Source organism: Leucoraja erinacea, unplaced genomic scaffold (genome assembly GCF_028641065.1).
Source record: "Leucoraja erinacea ecotype New England unplaced genomic scaffold, Leri_hhj_1 Leri_663S, whole genome shotgun sequence".
In the NCBI taxonomy this organism is placed as follows: domain Eukaryota; kingdom Metazoa; phylum Chordata; class Chondrichthyes; order Rajiformes; family Rajidae; genus Leucoraja; species Leucoraja erinaceus.
This window is the reverse complement of record NW_026576579.1, coordinates 14,714-36,894: the sequence shown is the minus strand read 5'-3', so window position 1 is coordinate 36,894 and position 22,181 is coordinate 14,714. Positions and strand designations below refer to the sequence as shown.

The 22,181-nt window shown below is 50.3% G+C and overlaps 1 protein-coding gene across 2 annotated transcripts in view; it reads left to right on the top strand.

Annotated features, from left to right (window-relative positions):
* Positions 1-21,733, top strand: part of clk2a (CDC-like kinase 2a) — a 40,427-nt gene extending 18,694 nt beyond the window's left edge. The window contains exons 3-13 of one of the 2 annotated variants that reach the window (XM_055631151.1): positions 2,634-2,874; positions 6,009-6,102; positions 6,520-6,586; positions 9,213-9,329; positions 12,122-12,288; positions 13,680-13,774; positions 13,907-14,036; positions 17,317-17,399; positions 17,497-17,577; positions 18,961-19,050; positions 20,698-21,733. In XM_055631151.1, the coding sequence (XP_055487126.1) occupies positions 2,634-2,874; positions 6,009-6,102; positions 6,520-6,586; positions 9,213-9,329; positions 12,122-12,288; positions 13,680-13,774; positions 13,907-14,036; positions 17,317-17,399; positions 17,497-17,577; positions 18,961-19,050; positions 20,698-20,883 (1,351 nt within the window). In that variant the 3' untranslated portion in view covers positions 20,884-21,733. Of the gene's footprint in view, positions 1-2,633; positions 2,875-6,008; positions 6,103-6,519; positions 6,587-9,212; positions 9,330-12,121; positions 12,289-13,679; positions 13,775-13,906; positions 14,037-17,316; positions 17,400-17,475; positions 17,578-18,960; positions 19,051-20,697 lie in introns of both variants that reach the window. The other variant, XM_055631150.1, reaches the window with a different exon arrangement.
* Positions 21,734-22,181: the final 448 nt, after the last annotated feature.

Below are 22,181 nucleotides of genomic sequence, written 5' to 3'. Positions count from 1 at the left end.
CATAGAACTGTGTGAGCGGGTGATCGATGGTCGGCGTGGGCCCCTCTGGGCCGAAGGACCCGTTTCCGTGCTGTATCTCTAAAGTAAACTAAGGTGCGAGATTCTCAAAAGCTCAAAATGCATCTCTGCCCTTCGCCTGCTGTCGAGGCTGCAGATTGTTGGTTGCGGTGTTGAGGGAGTCTTGCTGCAAGGTCAGGGACGACAGCACCCGGTGCGGTTGTGTGGAGAGAGAGAGAGAGAGATGCTGCAGCTCGTTGCTATGAAATGTCTGGAATGCAAACTAGGTCTGGCTCTGTGGCCTGGAGAGCAGAATCGGAGGGGATGGGTACAGGCCCTGCAGAGGATAAAACAAGTCAATACCGCTGGCACCCTTGCTTCCAGAGTTCTCGGTTTAGCCGGGCCAACAGGCAAAACCGATAGACTCCCCCAACATCGGTAACATGTTTCCTGCCTCTAGAGGCAGGAAACATGTTACCGATGTTGGGGGAGTCCAGAACCAGGGGCCACACACACACAGTTTAAGAATAAGGAGTAAGCCATTTGGAACGGAGACGATTTAGAGGAAACACTTTTTCTCACACAGAGAGTTGTGAGTCTGTGGAATTCTCTGCCTCAGAGGGCGGTGGAGGCCGGTTCTCTGGATGCTTTCAAGAGAGAGCTAGATAGGGCTCTTAAAGATAGCGGAGTCAGAGGCAATAGACAATAGGCGCAGGAGTAGAGGCCATTTGGCCCTTCAAGCCAGCACCGACCATTCAATGTGATCATGGCTGATCATCCCATAGCCATAGAGGGAGTGCAGAGACGGTTCACCAGACTGATTCCTGGGATGTCAGGACTGTCTTATGAAGAAAGACTGGATAGACTTGGTTTATCTATCTTTCTTAAAGCTCAAAAAAGGGACGGGGTACTGATTGGGGATGGTCACGTTGAATGGCGGTGATGGCTCGAAGGGCCAAATGGCCACCTCCTGCACCTATTGTCTATCGTCTATAACCGAGGCCACGGCCTCCTGAGGAGGAGTTGGAACGGAACGGTGAAAAAAATCAAACTCGTGGTAGGTACGTAGAATGTACGTAGGAGCACATGAATGTCTTATAGTGGCTCGTAATGTTAACGGCAGGTACTCGGGAAACGCAGAAACTCGTGAAGTATTTTCAACAGTGTGGAAAATTTCCAAGAGTTAAGAAAATACTCTTGGGTGAAGTACCACTAGTTTGATTATTTTTTTTACTCTGGTGAGCTCTTGGGTGAACTCGCATCGTGGGATAGGGGATTTACATCAATGAGACAGGCAGCATCTCTGGAGAGAAGGAATGGATGACGCCACTCCTTCGACACTCTCTGTGAGAAAAAAGTGTTTCCTCGCCTCCGTTCTAAATGGCTTACCCCTTATTCTTAAACTGTGTGTGTGTGTGTGTGTGTGGCCCCTGGTTCTGGACTCCCCCAACATCGGGAACATGTTTAAGAAGGAACTGCAGATGCTGGAGAATCGAAGGTACACAAAAATGCTGGAGAAACTCAGCGGGTGCTTAGAAAAGGTGCTTACAGAGGTACTTAGAGAAGAGTGGGAACGGGAATTAATGATAAAAATTACGAAGGTTAAATGGGAAAAATACCTGATATATATTCACAAATGTTCAATTAATGCAAGACATAATCTAATTCAATTTAAAATTGTACATAGATTATATTATTCAAAAACAAGATTGAACAAATTTTATCCAAATATATCCGCCACTTGTGATAAATGTCTAGCCCAAAAGGCAACTATAACACACTCCTTAGTTTCCTGCATAAAACTTTATAGATTTTGGAATGATATTTTTGAAATACTTACAAAATTATTCAAGACAAGAATGGAACCTAATACTGAAATGATTATATTTGGTGTAATGGAAGATGGGAATAAATTGAACACATCTCAAAATCTATTCCTTAACTATGGTTTAATAATAGCAAAAAAATTAATACTTAAATTTTGGAAGGGTACATCAATACCAACGCTTAAAATGTGGATTGCAAGTATGTTGGACACCGCTCATCTTGAGGAAATGCGATTCCTCCTAATGGATAAATCAGACCAATTCATAACGAGTTGGTCTCCATTCGTCGTTTTTTTGGAATCATATGGTGCAACACAATTGTAAAAAATAACTGTTTCAGGACTGGACGAGGGTTGGTCAAGATTATAAATAATGATCTCCTTTTCTTTTCACTATTTTCTCTCTCAACTTTCTTCATTTACTCGCTTTTACTTCTTTTTTCACACACTATATATTTCACATCTTTCTATCCTTTACTATCTAACTTCTTTTTCTTATTCTCATCTTTTTTCAATGTAACAAAAAAAAAAAAAGAAGTTGTACATAAAATGTATTATGAAAATATATATTAGGCACTTTGGTGCCATATGACTGTGCTTACTTCTAATAAAATAAAATATTAAAAAAAAAAAAAAGAAACTCAGCGGGTGCAGCAGCATCTATGGAGCGAAGGAAATAGGCAACGTTTCGGGCCGAAACCCATATCGGGAACATGTTTCCTGCCTCAAACCCGCGTCCAACCCCTTAACAACCTTATATGTTTCAACCATTGTACCACCCCTGACGCCCTGTTCTTCCCCCTCCCCGCAGCATCGGGAACTGCTCGTGCGACAGGCGACTGTACAACGAGAGGAGGTACTGCGATGCGTACCGGGGCAACTACAGCCGGGACCAGGGCGACGGCTACCACCCGCCGGAGTACTGCGCGCGCAACTCGTACGACTACCGGCGCTCGCACGAACGCGGCAGGAGCTACAGGAGTCGGAAGAGCAGCAGACGTAAGCACAAACGACGGCGCCATCGAAGCAGGTCATATAGCCGCTCCTCCTCGGTGAGTATTTCCTCCTTCTACTTAGTATATCAGTGTCTTTTTGTTCTTACAGCCTCAAGCAATTGGGTAAGTAGAGCCATTTTTCTTCTCGTCCTTTGCGGTTGTGTGGACTGTTTATAAAGGTGGAACACTTGCAGGGGGCCCAAGGGTTCTGGGGGGGGGGGGGGGGGGGGCAGGGAACCAGTAGCGGTCTGTCGGCCTTGTGGGGCTAGGGTGGTCTCATTCAGTGGACCACTCCACTGGGAGAAGTTGGGGGGGTGGGAGTGGGATTTCCCTTGGCCTGGGGTGCACTTGGAGTAAACCAACTCCCAGGGCACACGAAGAGCCGCCTGCTCCATTCCATGGAGAAGGAGCGCTGCATCTGAAGTGTGTTACTATCATGCACACCCTCCCCACCCCACCAGACTCTGTCTCGGGGTGTGTGTGTGTGTATTTGTGGGCAGAACCTGCAGTTAAGTGAACGCTTGAAGCAGGGATGTCTGAAGAAGGGTCTCGACCCGAAACGCCACCCATTCATATAACCATATAACAATTACAGCACGGAAACAGGCCATCTCGGCCCTACAAGTCCATGCCGAACAATTTTTTTTCCCCTTAGTCCCACCTGCCTGCACTCGTACCATAACCCTCCATTCCCTTCTCATCCATATGCCTATCCAATTTATTTTTAAATGATACCAATGAACCTGCCTCCACCACTTCCACTGGGAGCTCATTCCACACAGCCACCACTCTCTGCGTAAAGAAGTTCCCCCTCATATTACCCCTAAACTTCTGTCCCTTAATTCTGAAGTCATGTCCTCTTGTTTGAATCTTCCCTATTCTCAAAGGGAAAAGCTTGTCCACATCAACTCTGTCTATCCCTCTCATCATTTTAAAGACCTCTATCAGGTCCCCCCTTAACCTTCTGCGCTCCAGAGAATAAAGACCTAACTTATTCAACCTATCTCTGTAACTTAGTTGTTGAAACCCAGGCAACATTCTAGTAAATCTCCTCTGTACTCTCTTACTCATTCCTTCTCTCCAGAGATGCTGCCCGTCCCGCTGAGTTACTCCAGCATCTTGATTTAAACCAGCATCTGCAGTTCTTTCCTTCACTTGCTGAGGCCACTCTCTCCCCTTCCCTTCCTCCTTCTTCCACTTCCTTTGCTCTCCTCCCTCTCGTCCTCCTGCTCATCATCTCCCTTATCCTCCCCACTCTCCTCCCTCCGCAGCTCTCTCCTCTTCCTTCCTTCCCCACTCCGCTCTCTCTCTCTCTCCCCCTCTCTCTCTCTCTTCCCTCCATCCCCATCTCGTCCTTTTCTTCCCCCCTCTTCCCCTCCATCTCTCACCCTCTTTCCATCTCTCTCCCTTATCTCTGTCTCTCTCTCTATGTCCCCCATCATAGAAACATAGACAATAGGTGCAGGAGTAGGCCATTCGGCCCTTCGAGCCTGCACCGCCATTCGATATGATCATGGCTGATCATCCAACTCAGTATCCCATCCCTGCCTTCTCTCCATACCCCCTGATCCCTTTCGCCACAAGGGCCACATCTAACTCCCTTTTAAATATAGCCAATGAACTGTGTGGCCTCAACTACCTTCTGTGGCAGAGAATTCCACAGATTCACCACTCTCTGTGTAAAAAATGATTTTCTCATCTCGGTCCTAAAATATTTCCCTCTTATCCTTAAACTGGTGACTTCTGGACTTCCCCAACATCGGGAATAATCTTCCTGCATCTAGCCTGTCCAACCCCTTAAGAATTTTGTAAGTTTCTATAAGATTCCCCCTCAATCTTAAAATTCTAACGTGTCTCTCTCCTCTCTCCCTCCCAGCCCTCTAGCCCGTTGCGTTGTTCTCCTTGCCCGAGCTGCTGTCACATCTCCCCCCCCCCGTTACAATCTCCACGATGTGATCACGTGGGTCAGAGCCAGTGTCCAACTGTGGCCGGGAGACACGTTTATATAACCGATCACAGAGCCTTGTGACCCACCGGTTGTTTGCCCTCCCCTGCACTGCAGAAGGCTCTGAGGGAGCGTTTGGGTGTGTTTCCGTCCCCTCTCCCTAACCCTCCATTAACACTGTCCTGCCCGTGAAGCCGGTTTGCTTTGGTGTTGAGGGTGTTGAGATATGGACCGGGCAGAATGACCTGGCCAGGACAGGAGGCAGTTTGACTGTGCACGTCGTGGTTGCAATGTTATAGACAAATGATCAGCTGGATTAGAATTGGGCGCCTGGATAAGATTGGGCAAGTTAATAATGCACTGTGCGGTAGAACGCAAGAGTTGGGAGCATTTACTGGGGACGGGTTGCAGCGATATTACGTTTCACATCCCCCGCCCGCTGAGCCAACGCCAACGAGAGTCACTTCCTCCCGCACCCCAAAGACGTGCAGATTTGTAACTTAATTGCCTTGGTCTAAGTGTAAATTGTCCCGTGTGTGTGTGTGTGTGTGGGGGGGGGGATAGTCGGTCGGTCGGCACGGACTCGGTGGGCCGAAGGGCCTGTTTCCGTGCTGTATCTCTAAACTAGGCGGCATCTGTCGCATGCTCAGCCCGGAAGAACCCCAGCAGCATGCACGTGGCTGCGACTGCTGCACCCTGCCTGGGCCAACAAACAGCAAGGGAGTAGTTGTGGGGGGGGAAGCTTACAATGAAAACACAATAATATCACTGCAACTCTCCTGGGAGTTAGCGTTTTAAGTGCCGTTGATAAATTAACTGCTTTAAGTAATGATTTATTGGGTCTGCTGATAAAAAAGTTTGCTTTTTAAATTAAACCTTGCTTTTAAACTGTTTTGAGCGGGGTGGGAAAGGTTGTAGGTTGGGGGTTTTTTGAAATGTTCGTTACTTTTTTTATTTTCTGAGTTAGTACTTTGTATCTTGACATGTTCCCTTGCAATATCCCTATCGTTATATATCCTCTGTGGGCGTATCAATTGCCTGGAATCTTGACAATCTGGCAATCGACCACTACGTCGCTGCCTCCCCTTCTTCTCTACGAATGCGAACATCCCCAAACCGTCCAATGTGGCTGGCTGCTGGTTTTGGAAAATGTCTCTCTCCAATTTGGCTTGGATGATGGTTTTGCTGGGGCGCCTCTGTGTGCTGCTGTCGCCACCCGACCCCCTGGGGAAACCTGCGAGCGCAGCGGAGTCATCAGAGCAGCAGGAGGGCCAAGAGTGTGGAAGATGACAACGAGGGGCACCTGATCTATCGCACCGGCGACTGGCTACAAGAACGATGTACAAGCTTAAGTCGTAACTTCATTTAGCTCTAATAGTTAAGATCCCGAAAAAAAAAAAAAAAAAAAAAAAAAAAAGTTGCAGAAATCTCATTGCTGTTTTTATTTTCTAATCTCCCCCCCCTTCCTCCTCCTCCTGCTTATTTTTTTTATGTTTATACTTGTTATAATTTACCCTAAATGCAGGAAAATAATATTGTACAGAAGTCTTTTTTTTCTCAGCAGATGGTGTTATATGCTTTCTGCTTCAGCCATGTGCCTTTCTTGTACTGACAAAAGTGCAAAACAAAAACTCTGTAATGAGAAGAGCCCTTGTAATTTACCTACAGTCTGCCTTGTTCTTTTTTTTAAAATGTTGCTCTCCTTCAGTCCCATCTGAGAGTCTCATTTTTGCTTTCTTTCTCTCTTTCCTTGTCAGATGAGATTGTTAGCACTTTAGGTGAAGGAACCTTTGGCAAAGTCATAGAATGCATTGACCATCGAAGGTAAGTGCCAGCTGCTTCCGTCTCCTTGCCTCCCTCCCTCCCTCCCTCCCTTTCCCGAGCCAAGTCACAGTTAGACACAAGCACACAGCGGGTCAGGCAGCATCTCTGGAGAAAAGGTGACCTTTCAGCTTGAAAATAGACACAAAATGCTGGAGTAACTCAGCGGGTGAGGCAGCATCAATGGAGCGAAGGAATAGGCGACGTTTCAGGTCGAGACCCCTCTGGAAACTCAGCGAGTGAGGCAACATCTGTGGAGCAAAGGGATAGGTGACGAAATAAAGGATCTTTTCCGGGTGGCAGGCGGTGACTCGTGGGGTAACGCAGGGATCAGTGTTGAGTCCACAACCATTTGAAAAACATTTACATGATTTGGATGAAGGCAACCAAATGTATTATTTCTTTAAAAAAATACACAAAGTTCTGGAGTAACTCAGCAGGTCCGGCAGCATCTGCTGGAAAATCGAAGGTAGACAAAAATGCTGGTGAAACTCAGCGGGTGAGGCAGCATCTATGGAGCGAAGGCATAGGTGACGTTTCAGGTCGAGACCCCTCTGGAAACTCAGCGAGTGAGGCAGCATCTGTGGAGCAAAGGGATAGGTGACGTTTCAGGTCGAGACCCTTCCGGGTCTCGACCCGAAACGTTACCTATTCCTTCGCTCCACAGATGCTGCCTCACCCGCTGAGTTTCTCCAGCATTTTTGTCTACCTGCTGAGTTACTCCAGCGCGTATATCTTTTTTTTAAAACAATAAACCGAGTGGGGGTTTGAGGGTGATGCATAGAAACTTCAAGGTGACTTAGGACAAGTTGAGTGAGCAAGCGTGTGGCAGATGAGCTAATATCACAGACCGACATGAAGATGTCCACTTCGCAAGGAAACCAGAACAGCAAAGCATTATTTAAATGGTCGTATGGTCATATGGAATAGGAGTAGAATTAGACCATTCGGACCATCAAGTCTACTCCGCCATTCAATCATGGCTGATCTATCTCTCCCTGCTAACGGTCAAGGGGCCCAATCTTGGTTTATACTTGGTTTGTACTCTCCAAATCTGAGGAAGGACATTATTGCCATAGAGGGAGTGCAGAGACGGTTCACCAGTCTGATTCCTGGGATGTCAAGACTGTCTTATGAAGAAAGACTGGATAGACTTGGTTTATACTCTCTAGAATTTAGGAGATTGAGAGGGGATCTTATAGAAACTTACAAAATTCTTAAGGGGTTGGACAGGCTAGATGCAGGAAGATTGTTCCCGATGTTGGGGAAGTCCAGGACAAGGGGTCACAGCTTAAGGATAAGGGGGAAATCCTTTAAAACCGAGATGAGGAGAACTTTTTTCACACAGAGAGTGGTGAATCTCTGGAACTCTCTGCCACAGAGGGTAGTCGAGGTCAGTTCATTGGCTATATTTAAGAGGGAGTTAGATGTGGCCCTTGTGGCTAAGGGGATCAGGGGGTATGGAGAGAAGGCAGGTACAGGATACTGAGTTGGATGATCAGCCATGATCATATTGAATGGCGGTGCAGGCTCAAAGGGCCGAATGGCCTCTACTCCTGCACCTAATTTCTATGTTTCTATCTACAAGTACAAGTGGCAAATGACCTGAAACGTCACCTATTCCTTCACTCCATAGATGCTGCTGCCCCCGCTGAGTTTCTCCAGCATTTTCGTGTACCTTCGATTTTCATGCATCTGCAGTTCCTTCTTAAACACATCGGGAACATGTTTCCTGCCTCTAGCATGTCCAAGCCCTTAGCAATCTTATATGTTTCAATGAGATTTCCTCTCATTCTTCTAAACGCCAGAGTGTACAAGCCCAGCCGTTCCATTCTCTCAGCATGTGACAGTCCCGCATCCTGGAAATTAACCTTGCATTTCCAATGCGGGAGTTTCTCCAGCATTTTTGTCCACCTGTCTATCCATGGTCTCTCCAGAGATGCTGCCTGTCCCGCTGAGTTACTCCAGCTTTTTGTGTCTATCTAAGGTTCAGACCAGCGTCTGCTGTTCCTTCCTACACAGTAACTCAGGACCACTCTCTGGTTGTGGTAGGATGGTTCAGTTGCCTGATAACAGCTGGGAAGAATGTGGGAGAAAGAACCGCAGATGCTGGTAAAATCGTAGGTAGACAAAATGCTGGAGTAACTCAGTGGGTGAGGCAGCATCCATGGAGAGAAGGAATGGGCGGGGTTTCGGCTCGGAAGAAGGGTCTCGACCTGAAACGTCGCCCATTCCTTCTCTACAGAGACGCTGCCTGTCCCGCTAAGCTACTTCCAACACTTTGTGTCTACCAACAGCTGGGAAGAAACAGTCCCTAAATCTGGACGTTGTGTTCAAGAAGGAACTGCAGATGCTGGAAGATCGAAGGTACACAAAATTGCTGGAGAAACTCAGCGGGTGCAGCAGCATCTATGGAGCGAAGGAAATAGGCGACGTTTCGGGACGAAACCCAAAGGGTTTCGGCCCAAAACGTTGCCTATTTCCGCCTTCGCCTATTTCATAGATGCTGCTGCACCCGCTGAGTTTCTCCAGCAATTTTGTGTACCCTAAATCTGGTCCGTGGTTTGTAGTAATGCCTGTTGCATTGGCGAGGCTGCACCTCCTGACTGTTCCAACTGTGTCTTCACAGGGGTAGCTCTCGAGTGGCCCTTAAAATAATAAAGAATGTGGAGAAATATAGAGAGGCCGCCCGTCTAGAAATCAACGTGCTGGAAAAAATCAACGTACAAGATCCCGAAAACAAATTGTAAGTAACGTCGCGGAACTTATTTGTACAGAATTGTAGGTCTCCTGTGCTGGCTGTGCCTGCCTTACTGAATCCTGTATCTGCGTTTATTTATCATTGTCTGGGGGTAGGGGTTTAATTTCCCGTGGTGGGCGGTGTGGTATGGTTCTCCTGTTCTGTAGACGTGCGGGTGTGGTGGAGAAGGATTTAGAGGCACAGGGATGAATGTGTAACATGCCTGGGGCAAGGAACTCTTGTTAGAAACATAGAAATTAGGTGCAGGAGTAGGCCATTCAGCCCTTCGAGCCTGCACCATTCGCCATTCAATATGATCATGGCTGATCATCCAACTCGGTATCCCATCCCTGCCTTCTCTCCATACCCCCTGATCCCCTTAGCCACAAGGGCCACATCTAACTCCCTCTTAAATATAGCCAATGAACTGTGGCCTCGACTACCCTCTGCAGCAGAGAGTTCCAGAGATTCACCACTCTCTGTGTGAAAAAAGTTCTTCTCATCTCGGTTTTAAAGGATTTCCCCCTTATCCTTAAAGCTGTGACCCCTTGTCCTGGACTTCCCCAACATCGGGAGCAATCTTCCTGCACCTAGCCTGTCCAACCCCTTAAGAATTTTGTAAGTTTCTATAAGATCCCCCCTCAATCTCCTAAATTCTAGAGAGTATTGTTGATCCCTTCAGACAGACAGTGTGGAAACAGGCCCTTCAGCCCACCAAGTCTGCACTGACCAGCGATCACTAGCGCCATCCTACACAGCATGGACAATTTTTACAATTTTACCAAAGCCAATTCACCTGCCTCCTGTGCCTCTTTGGGATGTGGGGGGAAACCGGAGCACCCGGAGAAAAGCCACGCGGTCACGGCGAGAACGGACAAACTCCGCACAGACAATCAATATCAATACATAGCAAAAGGATTTGAATCTAGGAGCGGGGAGGTTCTACTGCAGTTGTACAGGGTCTTGGTGAGACCACACCTGGAGTATTGCGTACAGTTTTGGTCTCCTAATCTGAGGAAAGACATTCTTGCCATAGAGGGAGTACAGAGAAGGTTCACCAGACTGATTCCTGGGATGTCAGGACTTCCATATGAAGAAAGACTGGATAGACTCGGCTTGTGCTCGCTAGAATTTAGAAGATTGAGGGGGGATCTTATAGAAACTTACAAAATTCTTAAGGGGTTGGACAGGCTAGATGCAGGAAGATTGTTCCCGATGTTGGGGATGTCCAGAACAAGGGGTCACACAGTTTAAGGATAAGGGGGAAATCTTTTAGGACCGAGATGAGGAAAACATTTTTTCACACAGAGAGTGGTGAATCTGTGGAATTCTCTGCCACAGAAGGTAGTTGAGGCCACACAGTTCATTGGGATATATTTAAGAGGGAGTTAGATGTGGCTAAAGGGATCAGGGGGTATGGAGAGAAGGCAGGGTACAGGATACTGAGTTGGACGATCAGCCATGATCATATTGAATGGCGGTGCAGGCTCGAAGGGCCGAATGGCCTCTACTCCTGCACCTATTGTCTATGTTTCTAATACAATACAATACAATCAGTTTTATTTGTCACATTGCACATAAAGTGCAAGTGAAATGAATTTGTCAGCAGCGGTACAATGATAAAGAACACACAATACACTATAAACATTTAACACAAACATCCACCACAGCATTCATCACTGTGGTGGAAGGCACAACATTGGGCCAGTCCTCCTCCATTTCCCTCCGTGGTCGGGACCAGAGTCCAGAGTCAGTCCAGGATCGGCTCTTCCTCACTGGAGACCACGGCTTTAGGTTGGTGTAGGCTGCAGGCCGGCGGTCGAGATTTAAAGTCTCCGCCGCAGCCAGAAGCACCGCAGACGGCAGGGCTGGCGGTAGAAGCTCCCCTCCAGGGGTGATGGTCGAGTCCACGCCGGGTCCACGGTAGAAGTTGGCTGCGGGCCTTCTTCTCCCGGGTCCCCGCGCCAGCTGGAGCTGTGCAGACCGGGGCTTCGGGCTGCCGCGGGCCAGCGAAACGGAGCGCTCCCCTGCTTGCTCCACGCCGAGAGTCCACGCTGCGCCCGCCGCTGGAGCCCCGGGCGAGTCTCCGGGAAAGGCCGCCCGATCCTCGTTGTTAGGCCACGGGGGAGGCGACCTGGAAAGGCCAGGTCATTGGGCATTTTTAGGGCAGATTCTTGATTGGTGAGGGATTTGGGGGAGAAGGCGGGGAAAACGGGGATGGGAGGGAAAGATAGATCAGCCGCCATTGAATGGCGGAGGTAGACAAAATTGCTGGAGAAACTCAGCAGGGTACGGCAGCATCTATGGAGCGAAGGAAATAGGCAACGTTTCGGGACGAAACCCAAAGGGTTTCGGCCCAAAACGTTGCCTATTTCCGCCGGGTTTTGGCCCGAAATGTCGCCTATTTCCGTCAGGTTTTGGCCCGAAATGTCGCCCATTTCCGTCGCTCCATAGATGCTGCTGCACCCGCTGAGTTTCTCCAGCAATTTTGTCTACCTTCGATTTTCCAGCATCTGCACAGTTCCTTCTTGAACATTGAATGGCAGAGTAGACTTTATGGGGGGGGGGGGGGGGGGGGGGGGGGGGGGGGGGGGGGGGGGGGGGGGGGGGGGGGGGGGGGGAGGAATAGCTTACTCCTGTGACCGTTGGGTCTGTTTCTGTGCTGTACTGTACTGTTCTAAGTGTAGGAAGGGACTGCGGATGCTGGGGTTTAAATCAAAGTTAGATGTACTGGCAAAGGGCTCTTGTGTGGTACGGAGTGTCTAAATGCTCTCCCCCGTCTGCTCCCCCCCCTCCAGCCAATGTGTACAGATGTTCGACTGGTTCGATTACCACGGCCACATATGTATATCGTTTGAGCTGCTGGGCCAGAGTACCTTTGACTTCCTGAAGGACAACAATTACGCTCCGTACCCCATCCACCAAGTGCGGCACATGGCCTTCCAGACCTGCCACGCCGTTAACTGTGAGTTCCCCCTCGCGCTTCCACCAGCCACCGCCGCGCAGTCAAATTCCTCTCCTCAATCCACCCTTCGCTCGGGGAGGAAGGCCTTGAGTCAGTCCGGCCCTTCATTCGTTTTTATTTCTCCGCTCGCGGGTCATGGGCAGGACTGCCGTTATTTATTGCCCTTCCCTTATCTTTCCTCCCCCCCCCCCTAAAGCAGTCAAGAGTCGGAGAGAATTAGTGGCGCGGGGGTCATGTGAGGCAAGGCCTTCTCCGAAGCCGTTTCACAATTTCCTTGCTGTTTGCAATATATTTTAACCCGTTAAATAGGAATTCCTCCATCGGCGGTGGAGAACTGGGGTTGTCTGTGTGTGTGTGTGTGCTTCTGTGTGTGTGTGTGTGTGTGTGGTTCTGTGTGTGTATATGTGTGTGTGAATGTGTATGTGTGTGTGTGTGTGTGAATGTGTATATGTGTGTGTGTGTGTGTGTATGTGTGTGTGTGTGTGTGTGTGTGTGTGGTTGTGTGTGTGTGTGTGTGTGTGTGTGTGGTTGTGTGTGTGTGTGTGTGGTTCTGTGTGTGTGTGTGTGTGTGTGTGTGTGTGTTGTGTGTGTGTGTGTGGTTGTGTGTGTGTGTGTGTGTGTGTCTGTGTGTGTGTATGTGTGTGTGTGTGTGTGGTTCTGTGTGTGTGTGTGAATGTGTGTGTGTGTATGTGTGGGGGGGGGGGGGGTCTTGGCTACAAGGTGAGGGCTGGAGAGACTTGGATTGTTTCCTCCAGGAGTTCAAGAAAGAGATCGGGTGGGAAGTTTGTAACATTGGGAGAGGCGTAGATGAGGGAGAGAGTCAGAGCCTTTCTCACGGGGTGGAAATGTCCATTGTTCTAAACAGAGAGGGGCAAAGTTTAAAGGAGATGAGCGGGGCGAGCGTTTTATTCAGAGGGTGGCGCGCGCTGTAGGTCGGGAGATTTTTAGAACGGCGCATGGAATAATAGTCACGACAGGAATCTGAGGGGTGACTTTTTTCTCACGAGGTTTAATGGGAACCTGAGGGGTAACTTATTCACACAAAGGGTGGAACGAACAAGCTGCCAGAGGTAGTAGTCGGGGTTGGGACTATCCCAGTGTTTAACAAACATTTAGGCAGGTACTTGGATAGGGCAGGTTTGGAGGGATGTGGGCCAAACGTGGGCAGGTGGGACTAGTGTAGCTGTTGGCCCACTGTGTCCCTCTGTGACTCGAGTACCAGGAATTGAGGGATGTGGATCATGTGCAGGTGGTTGGTCTCGGGATAGACGTAGTGGGCCAAATGGCCTGTTCCCATGCTATGCCGTGCTAAACTTTGAGTGTTGTGTTGCTGAGCTCTGGAGCCACTGATCCCTGTGTTTATCTAACCTGTGCTTTTATCTCTTTAATAGTTTTACATGAGAACAAGCTCACTCACACTGACCTTAAACCCGAGAACATTCTTTTTGTAAATTCTGACTCCGAGGTTGTGGGTAACATGGAAAAGGTAGGAGTGTGTGCGTTAGTGGCCTCCTTGTGGCTGCCGGGACTTTGAAACCCTTGTCAATGTTGCCTGTTATCTTCCGCCCCTTGCTACGGGCCGGCTGGCCAGCTTGACTTTTATCCCTCTCCTTTGCAGAAGCGAGAGGAACGAGTGGTTAAAAACACAGCCACGCGGGTGGTGGACTTTGGCAGCGCCACCTTCGACCACGAGCACCACAGCACCATCGTCTCCACGCGGCATTACCGGGCGCCGGAGGTCATACTCGGTGAGCGCTTCCCGATGGGTTTGGGAAGAAGAAGGGCCTTCCCCCTCAGCCAACAATGGGCCACTCGACATTTCCTTGATCATCGTCCGCTTTGATCTGTCGTTTTCACACCTCGCCCTTCCACATCTCTAGTCTTCCCTCTTCCCCCTGACACTCAGTCTGAAGAAGGGTCTGGACCCGAAACGTCGCCCATTCCTTCTCTCCAGAGATGCCGCATGTCTCGCTGAGTTACTCCAGCGTTTTGAGTCCATCTTCAGTGTAAACCAGCATCTGCAGTTCCCTTCTGGATATGCCTACCTTGAAGAAGTTCTCCTCTTCTCTCCGGAGACAGTTTCACAACCTCCTCTCTAACTGTCCCCCATCTGTGATCCCTCCTGCCCTCCAACTGTACGACCACATTCACCTCTCTGTCCTGGGTCTCCTCCATGGCCACAGCGAGCAGCACCGGAAATTGGAGGAACAGCACCTCATATTCCGTTTGGGGAGTATGCATCCCGGGGGCATGAACATCGAATTCTCCCAATTTTGTTAGTCCTTGCTGTCTCCTCCCCTTCCTCAGTCCCCCTGCTGTCTCCTCCCATCCCCCAGCCTTCGGGCTCTTCCTCCTTTTCCTTTTCTTGTCCCCGCCCACCCCCGTCCCCGATCAGTCTGAAGAAGGGTTTCGGCCCGAAACGTTGCCTATTTCCTTCGCTCCATAGATGCTGCTGCACCCGCTGAGTTTCTCCAGCTTTTTTGTGTAACCTCCCTTCTGCACTTTTTGTCTGCTTTGATTTGTTGTTTTCACACCTTACTCCTCCCTATCGCTAGTGTCCCTCTCCCCCGACTCTCAGCCTGAAGGGTCTCGACCCTGGGCGTCATCAATTCCTTCTCTCCAGAGATGCTGCCTGTCCCGGCTGATGTTACTCCAGCTTTTTTGTGTCTATCTTCACTCTTTGTGTGTGTCTGATCCTTGAGTGTGTGTGTGTGTGTGTGTGTGACGAGTCTGTGGAATTCTCTGCCTCGGAGGGCGGTGGAGGCAGGTTCTCTGGATGGTTTCAAGAGAGAGCTAGATAGGGCTCTTAAAAATAGCAGAACATCAGAGTCAGGGGATATGGGGAAATGGCAGGAACGGGCTACTGATTGTGGATGATCAGCCATGATCACATTGAATGGCGGTGCTGGCTCGAATGGCCTGCTCCTGCACCTATTGTCTATTGTCTATTGTTCTATCAGTAACTGGTGTAGGTGGATATTGGGGAGAGGTTAATGCCAAGGGAATAGCCGCTGGAGGCCGACAACAGCCTGGGACTTGCCTGGGACACGTTCGAACTAGAACGTGGACATTGAACGTGGTGCCTCTTGCTCAGCAGATTATTCCTGGAGACTTGCCAATCGGGGAACGGCGCTATGGTGATGTGTGGGGAGGAACTGCAGATGCTGGTTTAAACCGAAGATGGACACAAAAAGCTGGGGTAACATCAGCGGGACGGGCAGCATCGCTGGAGAGAAGCAACGGGTGGCGTCTCGGGTCGAGGCCCTTCTTCAGACTGAGGGAAAGGCGAAAGGAGAGATGTAGACCGATAAAGAATTGTCTGAAGACAGGTCTCGAGCCGAAACATCACCTATTCATGTTCTCCAAAGATGCTGCCTGACCCGCTGAGTTACTCCAGCTTTGTGTGTGTGTCTTCAGTTTAAAGCAGCAGCTGTAATTCCTTCTTAAACACTTTTCTCCCCCCAGGGTGGAAATGGCCAACACTAAAGAACGTAGCTTTAAGGTGAGAGGGGGAAAGATGAATTGAGATGTGCGGGGCAGCTTTTAATACACACAGGGTGGTGGGGGCCTGGCATGCATTGCCAGGGAAACAGATACAGGAATTACATTTGAGGCTTTTGGATGACAATAGACAATAGGTGCAGGAGTAGAGGCCATTTGGCCCTTCACTGCCAGCACCGCCATTCACTGTGATCATCCCCAATCAGTTCCTGCCTTCTCCTCGTATCCCTCGATTCCAATAGCCCCAAGAGCTAAATCTTAACTATCTCTTGAAAACATCCAGTGAATCTACATGAAATTAGGGACAGAAGTTTAGGGGTAATATGAGGGGGATCTTCTTTACGCAGAGAGTGGTGGCGGTGTGGAATGAGCTCCCAGTGGAAGTGGTGGAGGCAGGTTCATTGGTATCATTTAAAAATAAATTGGATAGGCATATGGATGAGAAGGGAATGGAGGGATATGGTACGAGTGCAGGCAGGTGGGACTAAGGGGAAAAAAATTTGTTCGGCATGGACTTGTAGGGCCGAGATGGCCTGTTTCCGTGCTGTAATTGTTATATGGTTATATGGAAATAAAGGGGGGGCCATTTAAGACTGAGGTGAACATCGGGAACAATCTTCCTGCATATCTGGCCTGTCGAGACCTGGATGGGATGAATTTGAGGAAGGACATCCTTGTGATTGAGGCAGTGCAGCGTAGGTTCACCAGATCGATCCCTGGGATGGCGGGACTGTCATATGAGGAAAGATTGAAAAGACTAGGCTTGTATTCACTGGAGTTTAGAAGGATGAGGGAGGAATCTTATAGAAACATATAAAATTATAAAAGGACTGGACAAGCTAGATGCAGGAAAAATGTTCCCAATGTTGGGCGAGTCCAGAACCAGGGGCCACACACACAGTCTTAGAATAAAGGGGAGGCCATTTAAGACTGAGGTGAGAAAAAACGTTTTCACCCAGAGAGTTGTGAGTTTGTGGAATTCCCTGCCACAGCGGGCGGGGCAGTGGAGGCCAAGTCACTGGATGGATTTAAGAGAGAGTTAGATAGAGCTCTAGTGGAGTCGGGGATATGGGGACGGGTTATTGATTGGAGACGATCAGCCATGGTTACATTGAATGGTTACTCGAATGGCCTCCTCTTGCACCGATTTTCTATGTAATATTCTGACTCTGAACCAGTCGATCTTCATTCTCAGGGTGAAGAAGGGTTTCGGCCCGAAACGTCGCCTATTTCCTTCGCTCCATAGATGCTGCTGCACCCGCTGAGTTTCTCCAGCAATTTTGTGTACCTTCGATATTTCCAGCATCTGCACAGTTCCTTCTTGAACACTTCATTCTCAGGGTTATTGTTTTAACTTGTGCTCTAACAGATCTCTCTGCAGTCCTTCCTTCCTCACCAAGCCATGCTTTTGCAAAAGGGTTCTCTCTTTCCCGATGTGGTCGATTAGACAAGTCAAATTCAGCCCTGTTGATGTCTGGTGTGTTTGCGTTGGTCTAACGCTGATTCTTCTTGTTGTCCCCCCCTCAGAGCTCGGCTGGTCCCAGCCCTGTGACGTGTGGAGTATCGGCTGCATCGTCTTTGAATATTACCTCGGCTTCACCCTGTTCCAGGTAAGTTTTGACGCCCGGCCACCCGCCCCCCGCCCGGTACGTTCACGCACGATGCCCGCGCCTAGTTTCCCTGAAGCCCATCCCTTTCCGTTTGCAGACCCACGACAACCGCGAGCACCTGGCCATGATGGAGCGGATCCTGGGCCCCATTCCCGCGCGGATGATCCGAAAGACCAGGTGAGGCGAGGCGAGGCGAGGCGAGGCGCCCCTCGGAAGCGATCGGTTCAGCTTCTCGTCACTTGTACCAAGAAAAGCTTTTAGACAATCGACAATAGGTGCAGGAGTTGGCCATTCGGCCCTTCGAGCCAGCACCGCCATTCAGTGTGATAGACAATAGGTGCAGGAGTTGGCCATTCGGCCCTTCGAGCCAGCACCGCCATTCAGTGTGATAGACAATAGGTGCAGGAGCTGGCCATTCGGCCCTTCGAGCCAGCACCGCCATTCATTAGATAGACAATAGGTGCAGGAGTTGGCCATTCGGCCCTTCGAGCCAGCACCGCCATTCAAGATATAGACAATAGGTGCAGGAGCTGGCCATTCGGCTCTTCGAGCCAGCACCACCATTCAATATGATAGACAATAGGTGCAGGAGGCCCTTCGAGCCAGCACCGCCATTCAATATATAGACAATAGGTGCAGGAGTAGGCCATTCGGCCCTTCGAGCCAGCACCGCCATTCAATATATAGACAATAGGTGCAGGAGCTGGCCATTCGGCCCTTCGAGCCAGCCCCGCCATTCAATATGATAGACAATAGGTGCAGGAGTTAGCCATTCGGCCCTTCGAGCTAGCACCGCCATTCATTGTGATAGACAATAGGTGCAGGAGTAGGCCATTCGGCCCTTCGAGCCAGCACCTCCATTCAATATATAGACAATAGGTGCAGGAGTCGGCCATTCGGCCCTTCGAGCCAGCACCGCCATTCAGTGTGATAGACAATAGGTGCAGGAGCTGGCCATTCGGCCCTTCGAGCCAGCACCTCCATTCATTAGACAATAGACAATAGGTGCGGCCCTTCGAGCCAGCACCGCCATTCAATATATAGACAATAGGTGCAGGAGGTGGCCATTCGGCCCTTCGAGCCAGCACCGCCATTCAATATGATAGACAATAGGTGCAGGAGTTGGCCATTCGGCCCTTCGAGCCAGCACCGCCATTCAACATGATCATGGCTGATCATCCACAATCAGTACCCCTTCCCCGCCTTCTCCCCACATCCCTTGATTCCGTTAGCCCCAAGAGCTAAATCTGACTCTCTCTTGCAAGCATCCGGTGAATTGGTCTCCACTGCCCTCTGTGGCAGAGAATTCCACAACTCTCTGGGTCGAAAGGTTTTTCCCTCATCTCAAGTCCTAAATGGCCGACCCTTTATTCGTGTAGAGCTAGTGTATGGGTGATTGATGGGTGGGCATGGACTTGTTGGGCCGAAGGGACTGTTTGGGGGGGGGGGGGGGGGTGGGGGTACATTGCCGTTGATGGGGTCACGGTGGAAGGGGGGGGGGGGGGGGTGAAGGGGGGGGATGGGGCGTTGGGGGGGGTTTTGATGACTTGCCCTCAACGGGAAACAGAAGTATTTCTTTCATGGCCGTCTGGACTGGGATGACAACAGCTCGGCTGGAAGATACGGGCGGGAGAACTGCAAGCCATTGAAAGTGAGTGCATGCTGGCTTCGATGTGGCCCCAGATATCTGTTTCCCCTCGGTCCCCCGGGTTGCCTGGCTCCAAGTCTCCCCCGCTCCCAACTCCCCCGATGTCGGGCAGTTACGGGCAGTAGGCAGGGGAAAGGGGGTTTGGAGGGAGAGATCAGTCATATGGTCATAAGTGTTGGAGTAGGAACTGCAGATGCTGGAAAGTCGAAGGTGGACAAAAATGCTGGAGGAACTCAGCGGGTGCAGCAGCATCTATGGAGCGAAGGAAATGGGCAACGTTTCGGGCTGAAACCCTTCTTCAGACTGATGGGGGGTGGGGGGGGGCAGAAGGAAGGAAAAAGGGAGGAGGAGGAGCCCTCGGGCGGGGGGATGGGAGGGGACATCTCGAGGGTTAAGGAAGGGGAGGAGACAGCAAAATTGGGAGAATTCAACGTTCATGCCATCCGGACGCAAGCAACCCAGGCGGAATATGAGGTGCCGTTCCTCCAATTTCCGGTGTTGCTCACTCTGGCAATATTTGTCATAAGTGTTGAAGTGAAGTAGGAACTGCAGATGCTGGAACATCGAAGGTGGACAAAAATGGTGTAGAAACTCAGCGGGTGCAGCAGCATCTATGGAGCGAAGGAAATAGGCGACGTTTCGGGACGAAACGTTGCCTATTTCCTTCGCTTCGTAGATGCTGCTGCACCCCCTGAGTTTCTCCAGCATTTTTGTCCACCTTATATGGTCACAAGTGATGGGAGCAGAATTTCCCCCCCACCCATGCAAGAATCTATCTACCTCTGCCGTAAATCAGCCGTGATTGAATGGCGGAGTGGACTTGAGCCACGTGGCCTCAGTCTGCTCCTATATCATTTGTGACCTTGCCAACTCCCACTTTTGGCAGGGGTGCAGCGGGTGGTAGACTTGCTGCGAGACAATGCTGTGATCCTGCCTGTGCGGAGTTTGCACGTTCTACCCTGATGGCTGCGCGGGTTTCCTCGCACACTGGTTAAAAATTGTAGATCGGCCCCTGGCGTGTGTTGGATAGTGCTAGTGTACGGGGTGAGCATTGCCACTTTCATTTCACTGCACATCTCGTACGTGTATGTGACAAATAAATAAACTTGACTTGATCGCTGGTCGGCACGGACTCGGCGGGCCGAGTGGCCTGTTTCCGCGCTGTATCTCTAAAGTCTAACCTAGTGTACGGGGTTACACAAAAAAGCTGGAGAAACTCAGCGGGTGCAGCAGCATCTATGGAGCGAAGGAAATAGGCAACGTTTCGGGCCGAAACCCTTTGGGTTTCGACCCGAAACGTTGTCTATTTCCTTTGGGTTTCGACCCGAAACGTTGTCTATTTCCTTTGGGTTTCGACCCGAAACGTTGTCTATTTCCTTCGCTCCATAGATGCTGCTGCACCCGCTGAGTTTCTCCAGCTTTTTTGTGTAACCTTCGATTCTCCAGCATCTGCAGTTCCTTCTTAAACACTAGTGTACGGGGTGGTTGGCACGGACTCGGCGGGCCGAATGGCCTGTTTCCGCGCTGTATCTCTAAAGTCTATACTAGTGTACGGGGTGATCGCTGGCCGGCACGGGCTCGACGGGCCGAAGGGCCTGTTTCCGCGCTGTATCTCTAACGTTAACTAAACCACGGTGTCCCTTTTCCCAGCGTTACATGATCACCGACACAGAGGAGCACTGCCAGTTGTTCGGCCTGATCGAGAGGATGCTGGACTATGAGCCCTCCAAGCGCATCACCCTCGCCGACGCCCTGCGGCACCCCTTCTTCGACCTGCTCAAGGCCGAGCCCAAGAGCACAAAACCCTGGGACTCCAGCCGTGACATCAGCAGATGACCCTGACAGAGCAGAGCCGGCCGGGGGGACCTTTGGGGGGAGGGAGAGATGAGAGGGGGAGAGAGAGAGAAAGAAGATCCTTTATTTTGTTTAGCCTAACTTATTCCTTCTGACTGCTACTCGCCTGGGACCCGGGACTCTCGCTGTCCCGCCCCCTCCACCACTGCCTGGATCGTCGGGGGAGGAAGGAGGATTTGGGGGGGGGGGGGGGGGGAGGTGAACGCTGTCTGAAATAAACTTTTTCTTTTGTTGTTTGTTGAGAGGTGCACAAACTGTGGGGTTGTGTATGTGTGTGTGTGATGGGATGGGGGAGGGGGGGGGGGGCTGCCTCTTGAGCCTGAGCGGGCTTGCATGCCTGTAAACTGTGAGGTCTACTTTCCCCCCCCCCCCCCCCCCATAAAAAAACAACCTCTTGCTCAACACAGTCCTGACTGCCCGACAGAGAGACAGACACACACACACACACACACAGAGACACACACACAGGACTAAATCGGTACTCTTCCCCCTCCCACGGCTGTCGGAAGCGTTTGGGCGGGATTCTCCCCCCTCCCCGCCTGCTCAAGCCATTGACCCAGCTACAGGTAGTGTTAAATGGTGGAGAGACCCCCCCCCCACACACACACACCCACACACATTCATGGTGACCACCACACCCTCTGTGCCACGAATCTCGGCTTCCATCTCGTTTACACAACTTCAGCGGGCATGCTCTAGATAATCGGATGGGGAGACAGACTGACGGACGGACAGACGGACGTCAGTGGTTAGGTGCTTTTTTTTTTGTGATGGTTTAAAATAGGTTTATTGGACATGTGTTTTTTTATATATATATCTATATAAAATAAAACCTTTGTATTGTCTTGTGTGGGACTGGACTGGTGGGAGGAGAAGGGGGGGAGAGAGAGAGAGAGAGGTCCTATCTCTCCCTCAGTGTTACCCTGTGCTAGGTCGGTGGCAATGGAGGGGGGGGGGGAAGAAGGGCTTTAGAAACAGAAAATAGCTGCAGGTGGAGGCCGTTCGACCCTTTGAGCAGGGGCCGGGGGGGGGGGGGGGGGGGGGGGGGTCAGAGATACATAGACAATAGGCGCACCACCCCTTGAGTCATGGCTGATCATTCAGAGTCAGTACCCTGTGCCTGCTTTCTCATTTAAAAAAATAGCTGCAGGAGGAGGCCATTCGGCCCTTTGAGCCAGCACCGCCATTCATTGTGATCATGGCTGATCGTCCCCAATCAATAACCCGTGCCTGCCTTCTCCCCATATCCCTTGATTACATAGAAAATCGGTGCAAGAGGA